The 12413-nt window shown below is 41.9% G+C and overlaps 1 protein-coding gene across 1 annotated transcript; it reads right to left on the bottom strand.

Annotated features, from left to right (window-relative positions):
- Positions 1–2407: 2407 nt before the first annotated feature.
- cbln1 (cerebellin 1 precursor) lies at positions 2408–12028 on the bottom strand. The gene is made up of 3 exons (XM_061284290.1): positions 11320–12028; positions 9914–10033; positions 2408–4973 (listed from the first exon to the last, which is right to left on the bottom strand). Exons 1-3 carry the CDS (start codon positions 11581–11583, stop codon positions 4776–4778), a joined length of 582 nt encoding a protein of 193 aa, XP_061140274.1. The 5' UTR covers positions 11584–12028; the 3' UTR covers positions 2408–4775.
- Positions 12029–12413: the final 385 nt, after the last annotated feature.

Below are 12413 nucleotides of genomic sequence, written 5' to 3'. Positions count from 1 at the left end.
CTGTCCTTTTCAGGGTTGTGCGCTAGTCTGTGTGTGTTGATTATTTCTGTTTGTGTGTGTGCAAGCACTCATTCATCTCTCTGTGTGCATGTTTTTTGCCAATTAGGCGCTCAATGACAGGACATGTGGCGAAGCTGCTAGCAGGACTATTCATGGATCGGCAGTTATGAGGGGACATTTCCAAATACCAAGTGGCCACACGCGCAAACACACGCAAGCACTAATTTAGAATGATTGGCGTAAGGCGATTTAAGTGATTCAGACAGCAGGCAGATGAGTGTTCGCAGATCAGATGTTTACATAGTCTTCCTCCTCTGGTGTCAGCCACATTTGTTCAATCGTGAATGCTGTGAATTATTAATAATGCCTACAGTTGGAATGCGACACAAAAATGGAAACAATGTGCCTCAATCAGCAATGTTGATTTTTCTTACATGAGACTTAAGAAAAAGCAAAACATCCACTTTGATGCTCACTCGGGTCCCATCAGGTTTGCTGACATGGCGGCAGTCCATCGAAAAAACAAGTTTTTGATCTTCTGTGACTTCGGTGGTGTTGTCTGTCAAAGGTTCCATCATAAACATGCAACTTACATTACAGTTTCTTTATTCCAGCTTCCCCACACTGTCTATAATGAGATTTGCTTGTTGAAATCAAAAACGGTTCTACTTATTTGGTAGTGATTTGAAGTAACAAGGTCATAATGAGGATTGACTTGCTTTAACAATGCAACCCCTTAGGCAAATTAACAGCAAGAAACAAAAAAAATGAAGATACTCACTGTGTCTCAACATCTGTTTATGTCATTACGCTGAGCCAGTTCCTTTCTCTCGCCCTCATTGATGGATAATCATGGGCAATTTTACACTAAATTAGTCCCAGTACAAGCTGGAGAGCGACAGGCCCGGCAATCTGGCACTCGGTGCTTGCGTGTAAACATGATTATATCTGGCTTCACATTTTTGAGCGCACAGTGACAGCCAATTAGGGCCGACGTGAGAGTCGCTAATTTTTCAACTGGTCTGTGCGTGTGTGTTTGTGTGTGTCAGGTGAGGGGCGGAGGCGACGGGCCTCGTGATGGAGAGAGGAGGAAGAGGAAACTTGGCTGGACGAGAGGAGAGGGGCAATTAAAAAGAAAGGGGTTGAGCAGCTTGTGTAATTATTGCGTGAGAGTTATGCTTATTTCTGAGAATAATGATGGTAGGATTTAATTTTACCTGTCAATAGTCTAGAGAGTTAACTTTATCAAGCTATGATTTTTTTTGTCTCAAGATGCATTTTGGTGTCGTGATTGGATTGTCTATAGTCAGCTAAGATAGCTCACACAGCAAAAGTACTAATACGCTGTACTTTAAGAGGTAAATTATATAAGTCATTAAGCATTGCTGCAGGGACATGCAGAGGGGCGGGGCTATGGCTGCCTGGACACATTTGTATCAAGTGAAGCTTTATTGACATTTTGTGTATGCCACTGTCCACACTACTTTTTTGCAACTCCAATGCATATTTAGCAGCTGTCTCCATTGAAACAGCCACAGACAGTGCTTTCTCCAATGTGAGATATTTCTCTGATAATAATCTTTTTTGCATGCTTCGGACTGGTATCTATTGTTGTGGAAATTGATTTTTCCGCTATTAAAATGTGCTTTGGGTTCAGGTGATTCTTTAATGTGTCGACAATGATTCGGAATGGCATCGAGGCGGGCTTGTCAGGGGCTAACAAGTTTCTGAGATGGTTGTATATTTTAAACTGAGGAGATTGGGCAACTTTCTTTTCCTCTTCCACATCATTTGCGGCAAAGTAAAGTTCAAGTTTTCCAGTTTTCAGTTGTGTTGTCAAATGCTTCTATTTTGCCAATAAAGGCCATGTTGTCTTCACTCACTGTGGTATGCTTCCAGAAATAGACTGTTAGCTGGTAGCCTCGTTTGATTCGGCCGCTCATTGCTTTCTTCCCGCCGTCAGTGCTCCATAGACTGCCAGTGCAGTTGGATATCTCCAAATATAAGTGGGGTCATGCTCATTGCCTATTGAAGTAAACGAGGGTCCGAAACTGTGTCCTCACCTTAACTAAGGGAAGGTTTACTTGTTGGCTTTAATATCACTTTGGCAGTGTGTTAGCATTGACAATTGTTAAGGCAGACAAAAAGACCTGAGCATTTTTTTGAACTGAAGTTAGTCGAATTACTCAAGGATCTTTGAACAAAATTGTAATTTACATTGAGAGCTTAAGAGAAAGAGAGATCTGTCACATTTCAATGACTTAAATAAGCATTAAAGCTCTTCATCCAAAATCCAAGCACGACAAATGTCAGACATGTCATTTGTGTTTATACTCATTTTTAATTTTCAGAAACAACATAACAATCTGCTGATTAAGAACTTGACTTTTGCGAACATCCGATCCGTCCGTCCATCCGTCCATCCGTCCGTCCGTCCATCCATCCATCCATCCATCCATCCATCCATCCATCCATCCATCCATCCATCCATCCATCCATCCATCCATCCATCCATCCATCCATCCATCCATCCATCCATCCATCCATCCATCCGTCCGTCCGTCCGTCCGTCCGTCCGTCCGTCCGTCCGTCCGTCCGTCCGTCCTTCCATCCATCCATCCATCCATCCGTCCAGTCGTCCATCCATCCATTCGTTCATCCGTTCATTATTTATCTATTCATCCATCCCATTTGACGTGTTTATGGTTGCAGGCAGGGCACACTCTGGACTGGCCCCCACTGAATCACAAGGCATTCTTTAAAACAAATTAGGAGAAATAAAAGGTGTCATAACTCATCACTTTTAAGCTGTTGTGTCATAACAAGTGCCGATTATATAAAACTCTGCTTGGAAATGAGACATTTTCCCATACAGTAAATATTATACTACAGATAGTTTTTCAAGCTTTCGTCATTGAAGCGCTCCAGGCTAACGGTTTTACCATGTGCATTAGTTGTGCTGAAAAGATTTCTCTTCAACAAATTTCCCCCAATGCTCTAAATTCAAGTATTGGAAAAAAACCAAATCTGTGAGAAATTCAGATTGCCTGTAGATGACAAGCAACTTTGAGACAATAAGGAGATGAAGTTGTGTTTACAGCGAGAAGCCAAGTCTTGGAGCGTACGTAGAATTGAGGACAAGCTGTTTAAAAGAGGGACAAGTGGCGGCAAGATAAGATATGAAGAAGGAGAGATGGAAGGAAAAGATGAGGAGAAAGGAGGAAGGAAATGTTTGTGGGGTTTTCTTTTCTTTTTTTTCAGCGCAAATTTTCCCCCTGGAGCTCATTAGTCTGGAGAGAAACAAACCACGAAACCTTAAAAACCAACAGAGTGGAGAAAGACAGCAGAAAGGGGAAAGGAGGGCTCCAGCCTGAGGAATACAAAAATGATGGAAAATAGGCAGCAGTAGAGAAAGTCAGAAATTAGTTAGTGGACAAGAAGGTGCTACTAAAATGTTTACTGAATAAGACCAGACCAGACGTGAAATTGGTTAAAGAAAAATAAAATTACATTTAAATTTTATTGATTTCAGACCAAAGAAAAACAGTAGATAATAAATCCATTTGATTGGATGATAAATCAGACAACGAATTTTTAAGGTCTAAATATTCACATGTAGTTTACAACCAAGATAATAAAAATCATCATCATAATAATAGTGTTCTACCTTCTGTTAATACTATATGTAATATGTATGTAGTATCTGAGCTTTTTAGCCACAACTTGTTTTGAACTAAAAAAAAAATAACAAGAAGCAAATTTTCTTTTATCAGAATAGCAAAACAGCAGCTCAGCTTTCCACACAAAGTCACTAGAGGATCCCCTTATATATATTTTTTTTTCATATAACACTGAAATACAGAATATACAGACATTATAGTCATCAGCCAGATTCAATTGAACGTATGGATTTAAGGGATTATTGTTATGATCATCATCGTCATCATCGTAGTAGCAGTAGAAACAATGACTTGAATTTATGATGTAATATCATGTATGTACTGTATATTGTTGCTTTTAAGTGTCCGAGAGTTCCAAGTTTGATGTTGAAGTAAAGCAAGAATCAGTCTGTGCTAGGAGGCGAACAAATAGAGCAGCAGATGAAAGTACACCTTGGGAAGAGGATGAGATGGATGTTGGGGAGTGAAGGTAAACTAATTTGTAACCTCAACCCTAAAATAAAGACAGAAAATCAACACTCTTTAAAAAATGTCTTCCGCCTTTGCAGCAGTTTTGAAGCGTGTTGCGGCGTCATTGTTTTTTTTATCTTGCAGCCCGTTGGCAGGGATTTGGAGTCTTTTGGAGAACTAAAAGAAGCCAATGCAGTTGACTAAAGCTTCTAGAAGAAGGAACATGTAGGTTTTGGTGGAATGTTACTTTGCTTGCTTCGAAACTTGAGCAACTTCACCATCAAGCATGAGTTTAAAAAAAAAAAAAAGAAAGTCGATGGGCTGAACTATTGACAAAACTTTCCTCAAAGTAGTGGATGGAATGAAGGGAAGGGAAGTTACTCTGGCTTTAAAACACTCACGTTATATGCATATGAAGGAACGGCGACTTAAATAAAAAAAAAGTTTTTGGCCATCAGAGCAAGAGCAGACGGAATAAACGGATGGAAAAATGAAGGGAAGTGAAGACGATGGCCACACTTTTCAACTCTTCAGTAGCATCCCAAACAGAAGTCTGTCATCACCTCCATTTCTTCTTACCCGTGTCTTGGCATCTCTTCATTGTACTTCCCATCAACAACCAGCTTCTTCTTCAGCTCTTCTCCTCTACATGGGGAACACCAGGAAGCCAGAGAAGGTGGAATATTTCCAGCCTCCCATCAGATTTCCTCTCTCCAGTTTGAGGTAGGCTCGGTCTCCTTTCTCCATCTGGATCAGAACGCCATTGCTGGCTGCCTCGCGGGTCACATCCTGGTCGCCAGCAAAAGCCGAGATGACGGGCCAACCGTTGTGCACGAGGCTCACCTGGACAATAGAGAAGGAATCACAAATGGAGCAAACGAGGAGGAAACCTGACCATTTTTCTGGGAACAAACTGAGGCTGCATACTTTGATTGGTCTGACTTGGAGAGCCGAGCGGCTTTGCGACAATTCAGTTTTGTGCTTCTCAGTCCATTCAGTTGATTGAAAGTTGATTGATTGAAAAATCGTCCAGTACCACCATACTTTGGGTTTGTAGAAATTTGGTTAAAAATCTTCAACTTTCGATTTGCCTGAGTCAACTGGAATGAGCCAATCAAATCCCATTTGGTTTGATTTAAGTGTTAATTGAGTTTGTTTTTTTGGTCTGCGTCTTCACCGCAGTGATGCCTGTGTTGAGGACGCACGGCCGGACGGATGGACAGATAGATGATTTATTCCAGTAAAATCACATCTTGTGTTCACATCCAAATCAGTGTGCTAATAACTGTTCAAACAACAATTGTAGTACTATGCTTAGGCCAAACCAAAATCAAGAGCCTTGGCAGAGTTAAGGGGTTTCCAAACTCCTCACAAAATCGGATGCAGCAAACCATAAATATACACTTAAACATCACTCCATCTCCTGACACACAAGTGTATGTTTGTGCATTTGTGCCATGTGTGTGTGTGTGTGAGTGCGTGCGTGCGTGCGTGTGTGCGTGCATGTGTGGGCAGGGTGAGTGGAGAGTGGAGTGCTCTTATGGCCAGCCACTCCTCTTTAATGGCCAACTTGTTCGTGGTGACTCAAAGTCAGAGCACACGTGCGAGAACGAGGGTTAGTATGTTGCATTGAATAATGACATGAAAACACTCAGACGCTACTTGAACTCCTTTTTTCATTATATCAGGATGGCGATATGTCATAGGTCAGCATGGTTGAAAAAGAATTGCAGTTTCAAATGCCATAACCTAAATTGGGTGGAAATAATTTACAGTATTTATCCAAGGAATCATTTATCTTGGAAAATGTGAACAGTTCTTATTAGTCTCTAATTTCAAAACTAGTTATTTATCAGTTTTGTTGTGTAGCCTATACTGTATATAATATAAGACGTTCATACATGTATTTAATTTGACAATCATAATGGGCTTGAGAAAGGAACTATAAATACGATGTGGCCCACGACAAACATGAGTTTGACACCCCTGGACTAGATCAAATAATGACATTAAATAGAATTTCACCAAAGACGTCATCTTATTAAAAGAGATGCCAGGTTGCAATGTATGCAATGTTGTACATTCAGCTGAGACTACACACACATACACACAGTACGAGTACACTCTCACAATTACCAGGCATAAAAATAAAAGCATGATAATAGGGCTGCATGTTGGTCAGGCCTAAATTGACCTGCATTCATTATGCATAAGCATCAATTAAGTGCCTTATTATGGAGCAAGAGATAATAAGCGACCAAGTGCAACAAAGGGAATGCAGGAAGCCAGCGATTAAAAGAAGGCACAGAAAATGGAAGCCAAGTATGAAAGGTGGATGCAGCGAGAGAAGCATTTTATATATAGTCTTTATCGATTATATAATTATGAATTATTTGATTTCATTTTCTCACTTTCAGCAAGCAGCTATGATCCAGTAGGTAAGATAAGGTCGACAGATTAGAAGAAGAAAAAAACGCCTCGTGTGAGTTTCCCACTGAGCAGTTATAAACGCGATTAATTGGCAATAAAAAGCCCCCCAATGAAAATCTATTTTTACGGGATTTCAAAGAAATTCTAACTACTGCCGTTATACGTTGGTTCAGGAAGGTTCATCAGGCATCTGGAAGAAGCCAGAGGAAGATTCCAGGGAAACTATTACAGTCATTCCCGTATTCTCGATGGGGCATTCTGTTTCCGTGATGCCAAAAGCACGCTCACACATTTAGAAGGAGTGTTTTGAGGTCAACCGAGAGGCTGGCGCATCCGCTTCACAGTGCTAAGTTTGGGGGTTCAAGTCCAGGTCTTAACATGCCGAGTTTGTGTGTTCTCATTCCCAAAACATACAATCAGCTGGGATAAGCTGCAAAGGTCATTTATGCCGTGCTTGCACTTTGGACGGACCAGGCTCCACTGTTAGACCTCCAAAGTGCCAATTTTCAAGAAAAGCAGCGTTAAAGTGGTGGTAGAAACATGCTCAGAAAAGACTCCAATTTTGTGAATCATTCTCTGACTGGAGTGACGCATCCATCTTTCGTCAACAAGTCCTTTCAAGCAATGTCCATGACAAACCTTTTCAATGCTTGCTTGACTGAATTTGACTCATTTCAAAGTGTATTCACAAGGCTGCCTAAGATAGACGCGGGGAACCTTTTTGTCACATTACATTTCGTGTTAGACATTCTGTTCACTTGTCCAACTGTGCAACGATTCCACGCAATGAAAAGTAATGGTTTTAAAATATGCACAATTCATAAATGCCCCTGTTTTGAGCAGCCCACAGCTAACAATAGAAAACATCTGGCTACAAGTTAATTGATGAAAGGAATGCGTGTGTGTGTGTTTTTTGGGGGGGGGCTAATCGGTATGAGATGGAAGTATGTTTCCTGCTCTATATGATAACTGAATTTGGTTCATTTAACTGAAAACATTCAGAACACAGTACATATGCAAACTATTATCTGATAGTATTATTCTGTCAATTAATCGAACAATTAATCGAACAATCTTTATTTTGCAAGAAAGTGCCTTAGAAAACAATTTTTACCCGATCACTGTTTACAAACCAACTTGCTTGTTTGGTATCGTTTCATAGGACAGTTGGACTCAAGTATCTTAGATTGATCACAAGAAATACATATCAGGGTCATGATCATGTTGTTTTACAGCCTGGCCAATGGATGCTAGCTAGCCCTTGACACGTTCCATCGAGTTTCAGATCAAGTGACTGGATCTGCAACAAAATATATTTTATACATATTTCATTGTCGGAAACTACTCAATTATAAGAAACTCACAAGTCTAGCAGCAAAAGTGGTCTTGCTGGCTGTCACGTCATCTGTAATGGGCCGGATGTCTTTGGTTTTCAATAAGAAGTTAGTTGGTAATTGAATTGAAATCTCAAAAAGAATACGCGAGCCAACCTAGTTCCTCACAATTAATATAAAATCAGCACTTCCGTGCACTGGAAAAGTCTATCATGATCAATGCTTCTCAGACTTTCTTCCTTCCATCTTCATTCTTCCAGCAAAGCATCGTTCCCTGTACATGAACGCCCATCATTAGCTCCTTTTCTCTCCTACCCTGTTCATTACTTTTCCCGTCCATCCCGCCTAGAAACCTCCGTGCGAGTGTTTTTTTCACCTTTCCTTTCTCTCACCTTCCTTTTCATGTGCCCTCACTTCCTTGCCTTCATGCTTTGCAACGTGTGTTTTTCATCTTGCTGCCTCGCATCGCCTGCCTCTCAGGCAATTAAACAGTGGGAGATTTCAACACACCAGGTGCCCCTGGATGGATAGGGGCATGGATGAAGGAGGGTGGGAAAGGGGGGTGCTGTCATGGAGGAACAATCAACACCTATTCTATGTATGGAAGCATGTTCAAATGTCTACAATTTCCCTAATGTTTGACTAAGTTGATGACTTTTGAACGTGTCTCGCATCTGTCATCTCCAGTCGTGTTTGCGTGTAGCCAGACAACTATAACCCGCTCCGAAGGTTTCTCGCCATCCTTGTTGTTACCGCAGATAAGCCGTGTTAATTAATTTGAGACTCTAATAATAATGCCTAAGTAGCAACGCATAATGCCGAAACTCCAGAGAGCCAACAGCATAATTACACAACAGTTTAATTTGGAAAGGTCATATTGTGCACGTGTTTAACACAGGAAACGAGTTTGGGACAAAAATTTCCCATCACTTGACACAACAAAAGACTAAATGAGGCAGCACGGAACATGTGGTGAAAGAGAGTTGTTAGTGGCATGAAGGGGAAGGGTGTGTATTAAATCAGTGGTTCCCAACCTGTGTACCCCAAAGCTTTTTTTTATTCTTTTTTCTCATAGCATGAGTACGCCCTGTGTTCAAAACCGGTCCTCGAGGGCCGTTATCCTACAGGTTTCAGATGTTGCCCTCTGCCAACACACCTGACTCACACAATCAGCTCATCGGCAACGAGCTTGATCATTTGAATTGTTTGTGTTGGGAGAGGGCGACTTTAAAAAAGTGCAGGATAGCGGCCCTCGAGGACCAGATTTTGACACAGCTCCTTTAACTTGATGATTCCACATAACACAACTATGAATATAATTTGGATTTTTTTTTTTTAATTTGAACATTCAATGCTCATCTTTTCAAACGATGAAAATAAATAATATGAATAAAATAAAAAAAAATTGAATCAACATCAAGCATAAACCAGCCCCTGTTTTATATTTTCTTAGCAAAATAAAAATGGCGCTCCTTTGACGAAGGGATTGAAACTCAGGAAGGATCGGCGATAATATTCAGACGCATAATAGCAATTTTTCTTTTTTCAAATCAGCCATCTGCTTTTTAGCGAGACACTTGAGTTGACATGCAACTGTTGGGATTTTGCCGCCACTATACCACAGGTTAGTGATCTGGAATATAAACTATTAAATATTTCCACATACCCCCTGCAATGTGCTTACATGCCCCTAGGGGTTAGGGTACACCAGGTTGGGAAAAACAGTATTACCAGACCAACAAATCGATATTTCTGTGCGATATAATCAAACCTGCGCACCATGGAACCTTGTTATTTGAATGGTGCACAAACTAAATGGAGGTGCTGTCCGTGGTGCTGAAGCCCCTATCCAACCTCCTATTTTGTTGTGTCCTCTGCGCGTGTGGGTTCATTATGAGTGCGGAGATCAACTAACCTTCATCTGTTGATGCCCACCCCTCACCTTTTTTCTCTGGGGAAGGAAGACGCACACACACACACACACACACACACACACACACACATATTGCGTACACTAACCTGTATTGTTTGGCGGTTGTAGACTTTCACCACATGGAAGTTAAAACTGTAAATCCCTTTTCGTGGAGCCATAAAATTACTTTTTTCCTCGTCAAAATTCTTCCCGACGTTTACGAGAACCTGACAGAAGGAAAAGTAAAAAGTTAGGTTGTCGACACGAGATTGTGCTAGATCGCAATTTAGTATGCGGCGAGATCGGAAATTTTTGCGGAGGCACGCGCAGAATAATATTCCTACTCTAATTAGTCTGACTGTTTTTACCGAAGATCCTCAACTGTTAAAATGAATCCTATCAATCAAGTCTATGATTTATTGAAGAGCACTTTTTAAATGGCCATTAAAAGTACCGGTGAAGGCAATCTTGTCTCACAGCATTAAGATTTCCCCAACGATGACAAAAAAATACCTGGATTCCATTATCTTCTTCTTTCCCCCACTTTATTAGGAATGAAATAAAAAATAAAAAAACTTCATTGAAATTTCTATCATGCATCGCTGCGGCCAAGTGTCTGCTTTAATGGACAAAAGCGGACCGTGACGGGTGATTGAGCGGCAGTTGGAGTGAAAGTTAACCTTTCCTGGGAAGCAGGCAGGACCTTGCTCCCGTGACCTGTAGTTACTAAATTATTTGACATATCAGATCACTTAGCCAGAAATGTCATGTCGAAAAGCAGAAGTAAAAGGCTTTTTTTTTTAAGGCCAGACTTACATTAGCATGAAAAAAAGAGGATCTCGCTTGTTTCACTTTTAGCAAGCCTCTGACTATTAGGATGCTGGACTGGTATGAACAGAAGCCGCCAATGTGTCCTTCCAGCAACTCATGCTGAGCTGGATTTTTGTTGTTTTCACAATCTCTTTTTTTCCGAATACATCTAGTAGCAATAGGTTTTTTGTTAAGATTTATGCTTTAGGACCACAGTTTAACCGTTCAAGTAACATTGTGGACAAAATCAAGAGATGCGAGTTTACTTCCTTAATAGTAAAAGTGCCCTTGAGCAAGGCACTGTCCCCACCCACCCAACTGCAGCACTTTGTGCGGTCCAAATTGCATTTCCTCATGAGGAATTATAAAATATAGATATAGAATGTCTTTATTGTCATTGGAAAGCAGGTATATAATGAAATGTTGAATAAAAATAATGATAAACAGATTTAAGATACACCTCCAACTATGTTTAACACACAGAGGCATGTCATGATGTAAGATTTCATGGACAGTATTAAAAAGGTGAAAAAACACATTAAACTAACATGGAACTTGCAAATGACTACTCCGTTTTTGGTAATAAAAATACTGAACACAAACGTTAGTCTTTGTCAGACATAAACTCTGCACTTCGTCAACAGCGCACATCCGTTTATATTGATTTTAAGGTGAATATGAAAAGCAGGTGTTTAGTTCCTACCTTATCAAAGTAGATGATATTGGTTCGGTTGCTCATTTCTGAAGGTTCGTGGTTGGTGTTCCGGACGGCCGAGAACGCCACTTTGGCACTGCCCGAGCGCACCGAGATGCCCAGCGCGGTGCCCGTGGGGTCCGACGTCGGGTTGGAGTCGCACACCACCAGGCACTTCCCCTCCAGGACGATCGGTTCCGTTTCGTTTTGAGCCTGGCTCGGGTTCGGGCTGGCCGCGAGCCACACGGCACTCAGCAGGCAAAACGCCAACATACCCGCAATCACAAGCGACGACCTGGACGCGGGGCTTTTAGTCCACTTTAAAACCTCGTATAGGGCGGCTTGAGTGTCCCCACCTTTGGCCCGAAGTGAAACGAACTCTGCTGGGAGTTGGTGATCACGCTTGCTGTGTGGAATTGAGTTGGCGGCTGGCGCTTTGCTCCTCTCCTTTCTTTTTCAAGTCCCAATATGTCCAGCTCGACTTGCCACTTGTAATTCGTCGTCCTTTGTTCTCGTTGTCACTTCTTGGCAGTTTTTCAGTGACTTGGAGGACAGTGAAGGAGTGTGTCGTGCAATGCGGAGGGGCCGTGATGTGTGCACGCGGAAAAAGCAGTCATAGCGCGCGGAGTGATGCTGGAGGTTGGCCAGCAGTGGGTGGTGGTGCTGATGGTGGAGGTGGAGTGGGGCGAGCTCCGTCTGGCTGGCGAGCGCGCGCGCGACTGAATTATTGATACGTCACATATAAGAGTTTGAAACACAAAAGGTTCGAGAGGAAGAGACCAGGCGACGCAGATCGAGATGCTCACGCCTTGCTCTTACTTTTTTTTTTTTTTTCCTCCCTCGACCGCGGAGTTGTCCCTCCCTCCGACACTGAGAGCTATCATCGGATTAGCGCGTGCGCGTCTTCCCTATTTTCCAATCGCCTCCAGCGGACCGGCCCCCATGATCCCGGCCCCTCCTATACTTGAGGACTCTCTCTCTCTCTCTCTCTCTCTCTCTCTCTCTCTCTCTCTCTCTCTCTCTCTCTCTCTCTCTCTCTCTCTCTCTCTCTCTCGCTCTCGCTCTCTCGCTCTCTCGCTCTCGCTCTCTCTCTCTCTCTCTCT

Source organism: Syngnathus typhle, linkage group LG7, assembly GCF_033458585.1.
Source record: "Syngnathus typhle isolate RoL2023-S1 ecotype Sweden linkage group LG7, RoL_Styp_1.0, whole genome shotgun sequence".
NCBI classification, from domain to species: domain Eukaryota; kingdom Metazoa; phylum Chordata; class Actinopteri; order Syngnathiformes; family Syngnathidae; genus Syngnathus; species Syngnathus typhle.
Note: the sequence above shows the minus strand (reverse complement) of the source record. Positions and strands in the feature narration are given on the sequence as shown.

Excerpts from the sequence above, each read along its gene's own strand:
- cbln1 (XM_061284290.1), bottom strand. The coding sequence starts at position 11,583 with ATGTTGGCGTTTTGCCTGCTGAGTGCCGTGTGGCTCGCGGCCAGCCCG. Across the intron at positions 10,034-11,319 it reads ATATCATCTACTTTGATAAG|GTTCTCGTAAACGTCGGGAA; the intron begins GTAGGAACTAAA and ends TCCTTCTGTCAG. Across the intron at positions 4,974-9,913 it reads ACAACCGCCAAACAATACAG|GTGAGCCTCGTGCACAACGG; the intron begins GTTAGTGTACGC and ends TCTATTGTCCAG.